Source organism: Salvelinus alpinus, chromosome 4 (genome assembly GCF_045679555.1).
Source record: "Salvelinus alpinus chromosome 4, SLU_Salpinus.1, whole genome shotgun sequence".
Classification (NCBI taxonomy): Eukaryota; Metazoa; Chordata; class Actinopteri; order Salmoniformes; family Salmonidae; genus Salvelinus; species Salvelinus alpinus.
This window is the reverse complement of record NC_092089.1, coordinates 64,708,904-64,725,281: the sequence shown is the minus strand read 5'-3', so window position 1 is coordinate 64,725,281 and position 16,378 is coordinate 64,708,904. Positions and strand designations below refer to the sequence as shown.

General features: G+C 45.8%; 1 protein-coding gene across 2 annotated transcripts; it reads right to left on the bottom strand.

The window, feature by feature from the left end:
- Positions 1–1,859: 1,859 nt before the first annotated feature.
- Positions 1,860–14,526, bottom strand: LOC139574142 (carnosine synthase 1-like). Of its 2 annotated transcripts, XM_071398348.1 has the most exons (9): positions 14,030–14,526; positions 12,128–12,302; positions 11,419–11,508; positions 10,103–10,551; positions 9,805–10,015; positions 9,533–9,618; positions 8,908–9,139; positions 6,573–6,850; positions 1,860–6,385 (listed from the first exon to the last, which is right to left on the bottom strand). In XM_071398348.1, the coding sequence occupies exons 1-9, from the start codon at positions 14,030–14,032 to the stop codon at positions 4,820–4,822; spliced, it is 3,090 nt and encodes a 1,029-aa protein (XP_071254449.1). In that variant the 5' UTR covers positions 14,033–14,526; the 3' UTR covers positions 1,860–4,819. The 2 variants fall into 2 exon arrangements, with proteins under 2 accessions (XP_071254449.1, XP_071254450.1); XM_071398349.1 differs by lacking the exon at positions 14,030–14,526 and having other exon boundaries at positions 11,882–12,266.
- Between the last annotated feature and the right edge of the window lie 1,852 nt (positions 14,527–16,378).

Below are 16,378 nucleotides of genomic sequence, written 5' to 3'. Positions count from 1 at the left end.
GAAAAGTCAACTGACATTTACTCCTGAGGTGCTGACCTGTTGCACCCTCGACAACCACTGTGATTATTATTATTTGACCCTGCTGGTCATCCATGAACATTTGAACCTCTTGGCCATGTTCTGTTATAATCTCCACCTGGCACAGCCAGAAGAGGACTGGCCACCTCCCATAGCCTGGTTCCTCTAGGTTTCTTCCTAGGTTCTGGCCTTTCTAGGGATTTTTTCCTAGCCACCGTGCTTCTACACCTGCATTGCTTGCTGTTTGGGTTTTAGGCTGGGTTTCTGTACAGCATTTGAGATATCAGCTGATGTAAGAAGGGCTTTACAAATACATTTGATTTGAATATGTAAGAGCAAACATGAATGAAAAGTATCTCTGAATTATACTGTAAATGTGTTGTCTCTTTGCTCCCTGTTTTTGTGAGACATTAACAATTGACTACTGCCACGACTTGAAAGCAGAGAAGTAGCCCATTACTACTAGATTGATCTGTTTTGGTACATTTATGTTAGGGTCATGTTTACATGCACACCATGAACAGATCAATACGGTGACATTTTTACTTTGTCATCATGAGTACCTCTGCTATATCAGCCACCACCAACACCCCTCCTATTAAACTAGTGGTTATTACGGTCTCATAACTAATATGCCTCATGTTGGTTCTTACCCGAGACATTGTGGCTCTCCTCAGATGAGCCATCCTTCCCTCCGCCCACCTGTCGTCATGGGAATGTCCATTCTCTAAGGTGCTGATCTTGAGTTGACCCGTCTGACTTTGGGGAATGATAGATGGGGTTTCACTTTACATTACAGTGCCCTTATTCCTGCATTGTTACACTGTACTTAGGGTTACTGCTGTAATGGAAAGTGTTAAAGATAATTACAGCAGATAATAATCGTATTAAGTCTGACCAAACTGATGACATGTAGCTGTGCAGTTGATTTTTTGCTGGCTTGTTTTGAGTCGAGAAAAACACTTCTAAAAACAAAACTTACTACTACTGTAGTACTGCTCAGAGCATAACACACAAAGCTAAAGTGAAAAGTTTGAAAGAGGGGATCAAAAATCAAACAAAATGTAATTCACCCTTTTCCAGCTTCGAGATAAACAAAGTGTGAAATAGAAAGGGGGGACAGCGTGGGAGGTGACAGATGGGAAAATAGGAGGGAGGACAACAGAAGAAGGAATGGGAGGGGGGGGTGGGTGCATTAAAGGCTTGAATTACTTCAGATTTTTTTTCCTGAAAAGAAAGAAAGGGGGAGGGGGTGTGAGAGAAAAACTCAAACAAATGTAAAACTAAGGTTCAGCACTGAAGTGATTTGTGAACGGAAGCAGTTCCGACAGTCACTACTAGCAACAGGACTGCATCTAAGACTGAAAACAAGCACAACAAAGAGAGAGAAAGAGGGAGAAGGAAGGCCATAGGGAGGAAGACAGAGAGAAGTGGAGAACTGAGAAAGAGTGAGAGAAAAAGTCCAAACACATGGATCAGGGTGTGTTTGTTGTTCTAAGGTTCACCACCGGTGTGATTTGTGAGGTGTAACTGAACCAGTTCCGACAGTCACTACTAGCAACAGGACTAGACTGCATCTAAGATTCAAAACAAGCACTACAAAGAGAGAGAAAGAGGGAGAAGGTTTGGCAAACCTGTGCCAGGCTATTGAAAAGAAACGACAAGCAAAAACAAGTCTCTCTTTCACTTAGTAAAATAACTGACTCGCTTAAATGTATAAATCACCCCATCTGTTCAAAGTGTGAAAGAGAGAGAGAAAACAGGTTTGAGACTGGTCCTTTGGAGCTCATACATCCTTGTCATTTAAATTTTTTTCAATAAATCAAACAGAAAAGTTAAGAGTCTGTTGATTTGAATGTTTATTGTATTTTACATAACACAGGAAATGTACATTTACATTTGAATCAGAACAGTAGCTGAATCAAAACACTTGATCTTGATTCAAAACTTTGTTAAAGAAAAAGTAATTTCCACACCAGTTATTGTTTGTCAATATAACTAAGGAACAGAAAAATCACTTTAAATCTGTGTTAACTTTAAGGCCTTGTTCTCCATTGCTCGCATATGGTGAAATTATTTATGACGCATATATTTGTAAAACAATGTGTTAATCTAAACATTACATTCATATCTGTGATGTTACATATCAATAACACATTCATAATCAGATGCATTGAAACTTAACAAATAAAGCAATTAACAAAACATGACAACATGAACACATATTACATATTAAGTTAATACAAAAGTTTGGATTTGGGGATTTTTTGTTTTGGTTTTAGTAATGTAATCTGTCTCGGTTGTTTTATTCTTTAACTTTCCTGTCACACCTCCTTTTTGAAGAAAAGTCAGAAGTGTCTGCTACTATATAATTCCCAAATATTACCTCAGAAATACATAAACAATCAGAAACAGAAGAAGCAGGAAATCCTTAACCCATGTCTGGGGGGGTACTGAGGGATGGCATCTCAGTTTCATCAAGCCTACTGAGTACACCTGACACCACACCGCAAATGCCACACCACAGACACTAACTGCCAAGATGAGGTCTTGTTCCGGGGTCAACGCATTTGCAATGGTGAAACTGCCTCAAATGACTTCCATAACAAAATAACACACTGCTAAGCCGGGGAAAAATGGGTGTGAGTATGTGGCGTAATTAAATCTCCATTTCCGTACTCTTTAAGTTACTTATTTTGGGGTGGAACAACCTTTCACCTCAACCTTGCTAATTTAGACATGAACTTTCACACGACCTCTAACTAAGAATGAGTGAGGCAGAGTTCCAGAATTCCACATTTTCCAAGTAGTTCAAACGCGCCGACCCCGCAGACATCACCTCTGAGCCAGGATTTAGAAGGTTCCGCAATCAGCACCCCTGTCCACCTGTTCCAGCTATTGTACTGCTCTCCTCAAACCCCCTTCCTCAAAATCTTCTTCTGCTCTTCCTTCAGATAACTATTTAGCTAACAACACTGACCTACAGTATGTGTAATATAACAACCCCCTCCAACCCTGGACTGCTATGTGTTCAGTGTGCAGGCTATTAATCAACGTCTATGGCTGGATTATAATGTAGTAGGGTCGTTCCACCAATTAGGTGCCTTTTGAGTAGTGCAACTTAGTGAACAAAAAAACGTATTTCATCCATTTTAAGATTGTCGTAAAGAGCACATGTTCAACTTAATGAAAAACATCCATCTCAAAAAAATGACTATAGTAAGTGCCTATTAAAGGGACAGGGTTGACAACTTCATCTTAAAAATCAGCCATAAATCACCTCGTGACAGGGGGAATGGAAGCTTGTTGCGTGCAACAGGGAGGGGCAATTGTATGCAAGCTTCACAATAAAAAATATTTAAAAAATGTAATTTTTTCCCTTCTAAATTGTCTCTCTCTATGGGCACCCTTTGCGGGGTCGGTTAAATGGATGGTTCCGTTTTTCAAGGGAAATGGAAAGAGGGCCTGTGTTGCGACTTCTGCTTTTCGACGTTAACTTTTCGACGTTAACACGGCGACAAGACATCTTAACTCCTCCACATTTACTGGACTGGTTCAACAGTCCAAAGAGGACCTCCCCCGACAGTTTTTTTCTTCCCACCAGGACCAGAAAGAAAGAAACGCCACTCAGGTGTTTCTTTTAAGCCTATTACGTTAGATTCATCTATGGGTAACAGGGTTGACATGTTATGCTCAACCAGCTAAATGTTCCACAACAAAACACCAGAAAATGGCCAAAAAGAATAGAACCAGCTCATCTGTTAACATATATTTAAAATGTAATAGTTTCACCAATTAGAACGAGAGATCAGTTCAGGCAACAGGGTTGACTTTAAAATTAGGGACGGGGTTTTTTGTAGCCTGACGACCCACACTAAATTATTCCGCTGCTCTGTCGTTCCCTACATACTTTAGTATGAGACTGCCATCACTGAAGTCGATTGTGGTGATGAGGGGCGTTGTAGTCATCAGCATTTGGATCGCCGCTAAATATTGGTCGCCAGGTATTTTACTTAAAATGAAATCACTAATTACATGAAATAAATAATACTCTTCAGAAATGACTTTTAAATGGCACTTCATTTAATAGGACAGGCTTTTAAAATTCAATATTTGTGCACTACTTAAAATATCAAAGGGACACAAAAGGCACTCATTTTGTGGAACGACCCAGTTGAGTAGACTGCTGATACCACAACCTAATAGATAGCAGGGTTGGGTTCAATTCGAATTGAATGCTGTCAATTCAGGAAGTTAACCAACATACTAATTCAATAATTTAACCAAGGGCCTCTATTTTTTTTTATGACTTCTCAATAAAATGAGAAGTAGAAGCTATTTATTGAAAACGTTTTTTCAATTGTTTTATTTAAATCACTTCCTGAACCCTGGTAGATAGATACGACACCCATACCCTATTCTCGACTAATCACTGAAGATGATACCTTTTTGAAACTTGTATTCCTGAGATGGTCCCTAAAATTTTGAAAGGTAGTGAGATATGTTTTGATATAACATGAGTGTTTTTTTCTTGCTGTGATGTACCTTTTAAGCTAACTAAACTAACCCTTGCCCCTAGTACAAAAAAAACACCCGCACAAAGCATACACGTGCTAAACATGGGTTCTATTCAGAAGGGTCCAATGTTAGGAACAAACATTTAGACAGGACTAAAACACATATGCTTCTCTGTCATGCAGAATAGGGAATCGATTTTTGTGTTATTTTGATCTGTGAGTAAAATCTAAACATTGCACCCTCCTGAACAAACCCCAGGTGCTTCTCCCACCTGACTTCCTGTCTAATTGAAGTGGGACAGGAAGTACCCCAGGTCGTAGCGTGGAGGACAGTGCAGGCCTAGCCCCTGGCAGATGGCGAGGAGGCGCTGGCGAGCGTTGGCGGCGTTGTGGGCGTCTCTCACCCCGACATTACAGAAGGGCTCCTCGTACTCCCCAGAGATCAATTCATCCTCCTCAGCCAGCTCGTTCAGCCACAGCGCCCCGTCCTGGTGCAGTCCTCGCAGGCGCTCAGGGCTGGCTGTGCTTCTCAGGGCCTGGAGGTGCTGGGACACCACAACCATCACCCCAGCAAAGTGGCCTCTGGCTGGGAGCGCTGTGGCCGAGGGCAGGCACGGACGCACCCCACAGGACACCATGAAGGCGGCCATCAGGATGTCCACGCCGTACAGCTGGCGGATCCAGTCGCGCAGGTAGAAGCCGCCCATGCGGGCGTTGATCTCGATGAGCCTCGGGCCCACCTCTGTCATCTTCAGCTCAACGTTGAACACGCCGTCTTGTAGGCCGCAGCCCAGGCAGGCGTGGTGCGCCGCGCGAATCAGCTGAGCACGCTTGTCCGGCGCCAGCCCCGAGGGCATCTGGGAGGCCGTCTCGGTGAAAGCCGGGGCACGGGTGGGGCCATTGTCGGACACGAAAGCGCCCTCCAGTCGCCCCTTGAACAGAACCACATCCACGTCGTGCTCTGTGCCTCCCACGTACTCCATGAGGGTCATGGCGTTGCCCCAGCCCAGGCCAATGCCAGGGTAGTCTGTCTCCTCGCGGAGGTCCCCTCCAATCCTCTCAAAGTGTGCCAGGCTTTCCTCCAGAGAGCCCACCTTCCTCACGCCCACCGCCCCGGCCCCATACTCCAGCTTCATGATGGCAGGGAACCTCACCACCCCTACACTGGCCCCACCAGGCCCCCCCTCCCCCCCACTAGCTGCCTTCTCCAGATCCAGGGCGCTCTCCACATGGATACAGGGAACAGCATAGGAAGAAGGGGAGGGAGAAAGGAGGGGAGCGGAGGGCCGGAAAGTGCCGAAGGACAGTGAGAAGGACGAGGAGGCTGAGGCGGATGAAGAGGTAGGGGCGGTAGTGTCGGGTTTGCCCATTGCCTCATTGAAGAGATCCCCCCTGTCAAAATCGGCCATAGCTCTCATGCTATCCCCTTCCATGTTGACCATGCCGTTGACCATACCGTTCTGCTGTCTGCCTCTCCTCTCACCTTCTCTAAACTCAACCAGGCCATCCGCCTGACCGGAGGGTTGCTCAACACTGGTCAGGTTAGTCCCAGTAGACTTCAGTAAGCCCAGGAGGTGCCTGTGGGTGCGGCTCTTCTCCTTCGCAATGCGGATGGCCTCGGGGGGAGGCCCCCTGAGCCCCAGCCTATCACAGACCAGAGACGTCAGCACCACGCAGTCATCCCAGAAACACACGCAGCCATCAGGGCGGAGCCCAGAGGACAACAGCCAATCACAAATGCGGGAGCAGTGCTGGTCGTCACGGCGGTGGTCGGGCAGGTCTGGCAGGGGCAGGAAGTGGTCGACCAACTGGGAGGCGAAGTGGGTGGGGTCACAGTCCACCAGCAGGATCTGATTGGAGGGGAAGGAGTTGGTGAGTTCAGTTCAGCACATTAGCATAACTGGCTAACCAGTAACCATTAATGTGTCATTTAAATCAGACTTTGCAATGCAGTAAAATGCACTTCTAAAATAGTTGAAAAGTCTGTTGCGGAGATCTATTCACTTTCACTAGTTCATTCCCCATGTAGACATTCACCTTGAGTTTGTACTTTTTGGCTGCTCCCCAAATGAACTTCTTACTGTGTCCTCCAGCTCCCACCACCAGCACAGTCTTCTCCTGCATCAGGTAGTACTGGGAGCGGAGGAGGGGGGTGAGGAGGAGGGTGCCCCTACTCCACCCCTCTATCCCACTGTCACGTCCCTCCAGCCCCATCCCTTGCTCCGGGAAGGAGGAGCGGAGACAGAGGGAGGGGTGGAGGCCAAGGACAACAGGGCTGATGATGTAACCATCCATGGTGAAGAGGAGGTCTACGCCTAGGAGAGAGGGAGTGGAATGGAGGTAGAGAGAGACAGAGGGAGTGGAATGGAGGTAGAGAGAGACAGGGGGAGTGGAATGGAGGTAGAGAGAGAGACAGGGGGAGTGGAATGGAGGTAGAGAGAGAGACAGGGGGAGTGGAATGGAGGTAGAGAGAGAGACAGGGGGAGTGGAATGGAGGTAGAGAGAGAGACAGGGGGAGTGGAATGGAGGTAGAGAGAGAGACAGGGGGAGTGGAATGGAGGTAGAGAGAGAGACAGGGGGAGTGGAATGGAGGTAGAGAGAGAGACAGGGGGAGTGGAATGGAGGTAGAGAGAGAGACAGGGGGAGTGGAATGGAGGTAGAGAGAGAGACAGGGGGAGTGGAATGGAGGTAGAGAGAGAGACAGGGGGAGTGGAATGGAGGTAGAGAGAGAGACAGGGGGAGTGGAATGGAGGTAGAGAGAGAGACAGGGGGAGTGGAATGGAGGTAGAGAGAGAGACAGGGGGAGTGGAATGGAGGTAGAGAGAGAGACAGGGGGAGTGGAATGGAGGTAGAGAGAGAGACAGGGGGAGTGGAATGGAGGTAGAGAGAGAGACAGGGGGAGTGGAATGGAGGTAGAGAGAGACAGGGGGAGTGGAATGGAGGTAGAGAGAGACAGGGGGAGTGGAATGGAGGTAGAGAGAGACAGGGGGAGTGGAATGGAGGTAGAGAGAGACAGGGGGAGTGGAATGGAGGTAGAGAGAGACAGGGGGAGTGGAATGGAGGTAGAGAGAGACAGGGGGAGTGGAATGGAGGTAGAGAGACAGGGGGAGTGGAATGGAGGTAGAGAGAGACAGGGGGAGTGGAATGGAGGTAGAGAGAGACAGGGGGAGTGGAATGGAGGTAGAGAGAGACAGGGGGAGTGGAATGGAGGTAGAGAGAGACAGGGGGAGTGGAATGGAGGTAGAGAGAGACAGGGGGAGTGGAATGGAGGTAGAGAGAGACAGAGGGAGTGGAATGGAGGTAGAGAGAGACAGAGGGAGTGGAATGGAGGTAGAGAGAGACAGAGGGAGTGGAATGGAGGTAGAGAGAGAGAGGGGGAGTGGAATGGAGGTAGAGAGAGACAGGGGGAGTGGAATGGAGGTAGAGAGAGACAGGGGGAGTGGAATGGAGGTAGAGAGAGACAGGGGGAGTGGAATGGAGGTAGAGAGAGACAGGGGGAGTGGAATGGAGGTAAAGAGAGAGGGAGTGGAATGGAGGTAGAGAGAGACAGAGGGAGTGGAATGGAGGTAGAGAGAGAGAGGGAGTGGAATGGAGGTAGAGAGAGAGAGGGAGTGGAATGGAGGTAGAGAGAGAGAGGGAGTGGAATGGAGGTAGAGAGAGACAGAGGGAGTGGAATGGAGGTAAAGAGAGAGGGAGTGGAATGGAGGTAAAGAGAGAGGGAGTGAAATGGAGGTAAAGAGACAGAGGGAGTGGAATGGAGGTAAAGAGAGCGGGAGTGGAATGGAGGTAAAGAGACAGAGGGAGTGGAATGGAGGTAAAGAGAGCGGGAGTGGAATGGAGGTAAAGAGAGAGGGAGTGAAATGGAGGTAAAGAGACAGAGGGAGTGGAATGGAGGTAAAGAGAGCGGGAGTGGAATGGAGGTAAAGAGAGCGGGAGTGGAATGGAGGTAAAGAGAGAGAGGGAGTGGAATGGAGGTAGAGAGAGACAGGGGGAGTGGAATGGAGGTAGAGAGAGAGAGGGAGTGGAATGGAGGTAGAGAGAGAGAGAGGGAGTGGAATGGAGGTAGAGAGAGAGAGGGAGTGGAATGGAGGTAGAGAGAGAGGGAGTGGAATGGAGGTAGAGAGAGAGGGAGTGGAATGGAGGTAGAGAGACAGGGGGAGTAGAAGGGTCAGACAGCAGCTCAGGGAGACATAGGAGTGTTGACAGAGTGAGACTTGTGATGGTATAAGTAGACCCATGTTTTCAGAGAGGCTTCGACATCAATCTGCAGTAATCTATATCAAGTCATAGATCAACTCAGATGGCTTCATGCTACATTAGAGGGAAAGCTTTGGCAGTGAGTCAACACACACACACACACACACACACACACCTATCATGTCGGTCTGGGCGCCCGCTCCACCACGCAGTTCCGCGGACATGCTTGACTCTGTTTCCATGACAACACGAAGGCAGGACAGGGCGGTGTCCGTTGCTAAGCGATGGAGAGAAGTTGCCATGGTAGGGTCAGTGAAACCGCACTCTAATAGGGTGGTCTCCAAGGACTGAGAGAGGGAGTGGCTGTGAGAGAGAGGGGTGTCGGACACACCCACTCTACACACCAACTGAGGGAGGGATAGAGAGCGAGGGGGAGGGAAAGAAGAGAGAAGTTAGTGAAAAGGTAATGGATTTCAAACAAACATTGCAGTTAATGTATATGGTCTTTTACAGGAATTTGTCTCACATTCCCAAGTTAGACATTTCCCAAGTTAGACATATATATATATATAGCTCTGTAAATACACACGTACATACATACATCTATATATATATATACATATATATCTATCTATACACATATATCTCTATCTATACACACACACAAATACATATATATATACACACACGCTATAGGTTTACAGTATTGAGGGTCAATACAAATTGTGATGCACATAGTCAACATTTCATTTCTCTCTCCTACCTCGTCCTCTCTCGTTCTCTCTCTCTCTTTCGCTCACCTTGTAGAGGAGAGGCAGGTCCAGAGGTGAGCGACTTACGATGGCACACAGTCTGAAGGACAGGTCTGGAACCTGAGGCCTGCAGTCTGACACACACACACAACAACTACTTCTTCACTATGATAACACCAAGAGGATGTGGTAATGGCCGTAGTACATCACATTGTACTAGAGTCCTTACAAGTCATGTGAGGATCACATTCAAATAATCATGAAAATAAGGTCCTTAAACCTCAAACTACCCCCATCTGTCCCAGACTCAAAGCCCTCACCGGTGTACTGTTCCCAGGTGCGGTCCTCTACCCGCGGCCCAGGCTTCAGTGGGGAGCAGTAGGCCTCCAGCAGCACTGCCTCTCCAGGGAGGAGCTGGGGCAGGAGATAACCTACCTTGGCCCAGACCTCATCCCTGTTGTTCCTAGACAGGTAGACAGGGGGTGAGGTTGCCTCGCCCACGAACGTCCCACCACTGCGCCTGAGCACCACCTATACACAAAGTGAAAGGAAAGCTTGAGGATGTGTGTACATTTACACAAAGGCTGACTAAAATATCCTCTAAGAAACAGGACATACACTCTCAGATCCCTTCATATCCTCAGACTCCAGGAAAGAGTCCACCTTGTTTCGGATGGAGTTCATCCCTCCCTCCACCCCCTTTTCCAGGTGCACCACCTCCACCCCTCCTGTCCTGCCCTCCTCCAGCCCCATCTGTCCCGGGGGCAACAGTAAGGCCAGCGTCGGGGGGCAGTGGATCTTGGCCTTTTGCAGCAGAACCCTGGCGGTCAGAACATCCCCCCAGAATCGACACAGTGCGCCAGAACCTCCGCTTGGGCAGTCTGTCTCCCGGGTCACTTCCTCCTCAGCCCAAGGGTCACATGACAGGAAGTAGGTGACCTTGCGAGGGGGGTTGAAGTTGGAGAGGAAAGTGCGGCCTCCCAAGTCAAAGGTGACAGCCTTGTGGACCAGGAGGGAGGGGGAGGCGTGAGAGAGCCAGGACGGAGAAAGACACAGGAGAGCATCTCCTAGACAGAAGAAGAGAGAAATGGGTAGGGTAGAGAGAGACCGAGGGGGGTGGGGTGTGTGAAAGGGGTAAATGAGAGAGAGAAAGAGGGAGGGACAGAAGGAGCGGGTAATGGGGAAAGTGTGGTAGAGAGAAATTGGATTGGGGAGAGAGAGAGAGGAAGAGAGAGAGAGAGGAAGGGAGGGAGGGAAGAGAGATTCTTGACCGGTCACAGCTTTCCATGAAAATATAGAAAAAGGTCAAAAGTCATAGAAGCCTGTCAACTAAAGTGTAAAGTGTTTTGATCTGTTATTGGTCATAACAGAGACAAAGCAGGAAGGAGAATGACTATTTATGTATAAATAGAGTAATGAAGGGCAGTGACAATCTCATCAAATGTCAACCTGCACTAGTGATCTTTTCCCTCAACCTTTTGGCCATCAGTCTAAAATTAGAGCCATCACTGTTAGACTCAGACCTTCTCTCTCTAGGGGGTGATTATGTTATTTGATAATGACACCAATGAATCCCATAAAAGGATTACCATTCCAACATTTATTTTCCCGGCGATCTGGCAAGGCAAAGTTGAGGTCCATAGATGGTGAAGAAAGCCTTGTTCAAGCGAACACCATTATGGGAGGCACTAAGGAACACTTGGAAGACCTCTTGGAAAACACTTTGGCACATACTTTGAAAGGAGGGGTGTATGTTTTAACTATTGCTCTGGCCAAATAGGCTTTTACATTGAATTACTGTCAGGCTTCTACAGGTTAGCACAAACTGGTACAGGTTGGTATAAAGTACCAAAGTATAAATATAACGGAGTGATTTACAGCCTGTTTGTACACATCGGTTGTGTTTCCTGTCTGGCTGCGTTCTGCTAGCGTACCTGGGCTCCGTTGGCCTGCCTCCAACAGCAGAGAGAGGTAGGGGAGGGGGGATCCCAAAACACAGACACACAGCTCAGAGTGACTCATACCTAGAAGAGAAGGAAAACAGTACAACAGCCATTAGTGGCAAGGTCAAATTCCCCATGCATCAGTGCAGCCCTTCACTATGTAATAGAAAGTAGTTAATGAATGTTAGCCAATACAAAAGTTAGGTCCAAAAACAACCATATAGGGGCCAGCAAATATGGCAGAAGGTCATCTTAGCTCATTGAAGGACCCACAACCTTATTGCTTACACCCCCAGAGTCCTCTGGCCCTTCCCCTCTGCAAACACTAAAAATGGGTAGGGGATAGGGGATAGGGGCTTGGGTCTTGCCTAGGGGTTGTTTTTGGACCAGGTAAGAGTAAACGGAAACACACCTGTTCACCTAGTAGCCCATTGACATATAGTACTAAACTCACTTGGTCTGGGTGACTCTGTGCAGGTTAAGATCCAGTGTTTGTGATAGGTTCACCTGGCCTGGGGGCTTAACTCAGGTGGTTCAAACATTCAGAGCGTTGCAGATAGAAAGGTAAGGTCATAGAGCGGCCACAATTCCCATTTCATAGGGATTGTAATAAACAGCGTCCAGTGTCTTTCTAGCCTGGTACATTTCTATCTGCGTCATCCTGTACGTTTCAGCCGGGTGATCGTAGCCCGGGTCTCACCCTGTGGCAGGTCCTGTGTTTCAGGCAGGTCGATCTCCCTCAGAGCCTCTTGCAGGGTCTGGAACAGAGCTACCTCCTGGTTGGAGGACCATACCCTCGGTCCCCCAGTAGCACATCCTCCTGGAGAGGAGGGGAGGCTGGGGACAACGGTGGTGGGGAGAGAGCTGAGAGAGAGCTGTGGGAGACAGGGTGTGTGGCGAGACATAACATAAATGTTAAAAGGATACATGTCGAGAGAAGGAGACGGAGAAAGAGAAGGGGTCGTCAAAGGGATTGTAAAATGAGGGAACAGATGGATGTTCAGGGAGAAAAGAGGGCAAAGAGGACAAAATGGTGATCCTGAGCCAGAATAATGAGCCATTATAGCTTACTACTGATTTATAAACTATCTACAAATAACTACTTATAAACCATTTACAAACCCTCCATTAACTGTTTTCCCTCGATGTAAAGCATGAATATGTCTGACCAAACTGTCTGAGAGGAACATGAATGTCAGAGTGCCACTGATACTGTTAAACACATGCCACTGGCAGCTGTGTGTGTACATCAAACCCATGTAGTAAACACACCCATTCATTAACACACACACACACACACACAAAGTTATGGATGTATTGACATTAAACACACATTTATTCCAACAAAGCATTGATTGATTGATATGTCGACCAGCAAACTTTGTTAAATACTAAGATCTCTCTCTTCTGGTTATATGGGTAATAAGATAATCAAATCAGTTGTATCCTTGAGGGGGGAAAAAATTATGTTTAAAGTTCATATTTTTTTTTTTTTATACAGAAAATTATATCTTAGAATCTTTGAGTTAGCTGACTAAAATCATTAAACGTGCATTGTAAAATTCTCCGTGGCTCCCTCTACTTCAATACCAGGTTGTGTGGGCGCTCAGATTAGATACGAGACAAACAAACCACATGCATTGTTATGCAAAACGATCACCTACACAGCAACGGCATTGTTTGGTGTGCAATCATGTGAGAACAATACACACGGTCCACTTGTTCTCCCCTTCAACTCTCGTCACCCTCTCTTTGTCCTCATTCCTCCTTCACCCCTCTCTCCCTCTGTTTGCCCATCACCAGATATGTTTATTTACATTTTTATTTTTTATTTTCTCTTCTATTGACCTAGACACCTGAAGGGTTATAACTTTGTTTAATTCCCACCATCATATACTTGTAGAGCTCCAGTAGTTTGCTGCCTCAGAGTAATATCTTGTCAAAGAATGCCAAGGTTTTCAGTTTCACATACTGTATAAGACATTCAATGGAACTATAAATACTTATTGGCACCGCAGAAAATACAGCCCCCACCTCTCGCTCAGCATTACTTGCACTGTAACCTATGTAAATCAAACTTGACACTCTAAATTTAACACGATACGCACAGACCCTCTGACACTTTCTCTCACACACAGACAACAGGCAGAACTGTAACGGTTCCCGAGATTAACAGTCGCAGCTGCCCTTCCCTCCAATCTCTCCCTATTCCTCTCTACAGCCTCGCTTCATTTACACCTAGTCCTTCAGTCTCTGCCACCCTGTCTTAGTCTCTTTCATTCTTCACTCTATCATCGATTCCCTCACAGACATTACTGTCAAACATGTATTTCAACACATTCATGTTGCACTCAATTGCATTTGCATGCTAAATACCGCAAAAACTACTCAAACAATTTCTAAAATGTAAAAAAAAAATGCAGAGCAAGAAGAAGCAGACCTTTTATCATGCAATAACATACAACAACTACCACGTTCCCACAATTATAGGAGAAACTTTGCAGAGAAGCTAAAGAACACTTCCTTAAAATAGAAACATTGAAAGCCTGCAGATATAAGCTCACATCAATGTCCATGCAACAACTCTCCTGATTAAACTCACCATAGTGTCTGTAGTGACCAAGTGGCAACCTGGAAATGACAGAAAGAGAAAGAAAGTGAGAGGGTAAGGTAAGAGAGGGAGGGAGGGAGCAAGCTGGAAAGGGCCAGGAGGAGGGGGCAGAAATAGGAAAAGTGGAGCATACGGATAGCAGAGAAGAAGAGTACAAGTAAAAACATAACATGTTATAAAACCTGTCGGTTTTCTTATGTAATATATTGTAAAAAGCCCACGTGAGCCTAATAAATCTAAGTGGCAGTATTATTAGTATGGTGACCTACAGGTTATTTATAAACAAACACATTGTGAGAGCCAAGGCACTTCCATAGACCTTGGTTATCACAGGAATACCAACCTGTTGTTCTGTTGTGATACCCTGCCATGCAAATGATGCTACGGATGTTACATCCCCAATTACATGTAAATACTTATTGGCGTAGTCTGCAACTTAAATGGGCAAGTTCACTTTCCATCGTTCAATCCCTTTCCGTAATTGAAGAAAGTCAATACAATAATCTCTGAAAGAACAAATGGTAAATCACTTGTACACCAAACACATTACACAGACATTATAGGCTACCCTTTTTCAACCCTGGTTAGGACTGTGGCGGTCATGACATTGTGTCAGCCGGTAAACGTCATGAAAATAACTGTCGGTCTCATGGTAATTGACTGTTAATTAACATAAACACGCCGAGCATCTCTGGGCTTCCACGCATAGCCAACAAGCCACTGATGCAGACCTTTGGAACATTTACATTTAAAAAAAAAGTCTAATAAAACCATTTAATATAGCCTACACTATCACAATAAATCCATTATTTATTTAAGGCAGGTCTGAAGAAACATTATGATATGAAGAAAATGTAGCCTATTTCAGAAAAACAAAATAGCATATTCTGAGTCATCCTTATGTAATTTTATTGAACCTTTATTTAACTAGGCAAGTCAGTTAGGAACAAATTCTTATTTACAATGATGGCCTACCCTGACAAACCCGGACGACGCTGGGCCAATTCCGCCGCCATATGGGACTCCCAATCACGGCCGGATGTGATGCAGCCTGGATTCGAACCAGAGACCGCAGTGAAGCCTCTTGTACTGAGATGCAGTGCCTTAGATCGCTGCACACACTTCATCAGCCTCTCATTCACAATTTTACAAGCACTTAATAGTCTCATCCATCAGACTATTCTCAATTCAATCTGGTCTTTACATATACCCTACTAATATACAGCGCCTTCCAAAATAATTCACACCCCTTGACTTTTTCCACATTTTGTTGTGTTATAGCCTGAATTTAAAATGAATTAAATTAAGATCGTGTTCGTGGCCTACACACAATACTCTAGAATGTCAAAGTGAAATGATGTTTATAGAAATGTTTACAAATGAGAAGCTGAAATGTCTTGAGCACAGGAGGTTGGTGGCACCTTAATTGGAGAGAATGGGCATGTGGTAATGACTGGAGCGGAATCAGTGGAATGGTATCAAATACATCAATCACATGGTTTCCAGCTGTTTGAAGCCTTCCATTTTCCCCGTATCTGGACATTATTATGAGCTGTTCTGCCCTCAGAAGCCTCCACTGGTCTTGAGTCAATAAGTATTCAACCCCTTTGTTATGATGCCTAAATAACTTCAGGAGTAAAAATGTGCTTTACAAGTCACATAAGTTGCATGGATAATGTGCAATAATAGTGTTTAACGTGATTTTATAATGACTACCTCATCTCTGCACCACAAACATTAAATTATCTGTAAGGTCCCTCAGTCGAGCAGTGAATTTCAAACACAGATTCAACCGCAAAGAACAGGGATGTTTTCTAATGCCTCGCAAAGGGCACCTATTGGTAGATGGGTAAAAAAAGACACTGAATATCCCTTTGAACATGGTGAAGTTATTAATTACACTTTGGATGGTGTATCAATATACCCAGTCACTACAAAGATACGTCCTTCCTAACTCAGTTGCCTAACTCAGTTGCCGGAGAAGAAGGAAACCGCTCAGGAATTTCACCATGAGGTCAATGGTTGACTTTAAAACAGTTAGCGAGTTTAATGGCTGTGATAGGAGAAAACTGAAGATGGATCAACAACATTGTAGTTACTCCACAGTACTAACGTAAACGACAGTGTGAAAAAGAAGTTTGTACATCACGTGTCAAACTCATTCCACGGAGGGCTGAGTGTCTCCGGGTTTTCGATCTTCCTTTATACTTGATTGATGAATTACGGTCACTAATTAGTAAGGAACTCCCTTCCCCTGGTTGTCTAGGGCTTAATTGAAAGGCAAAACCGAAAACCAGCAGACTCTAGTCTAGGCCCTCCATAGAATGAGTTTGACACCCT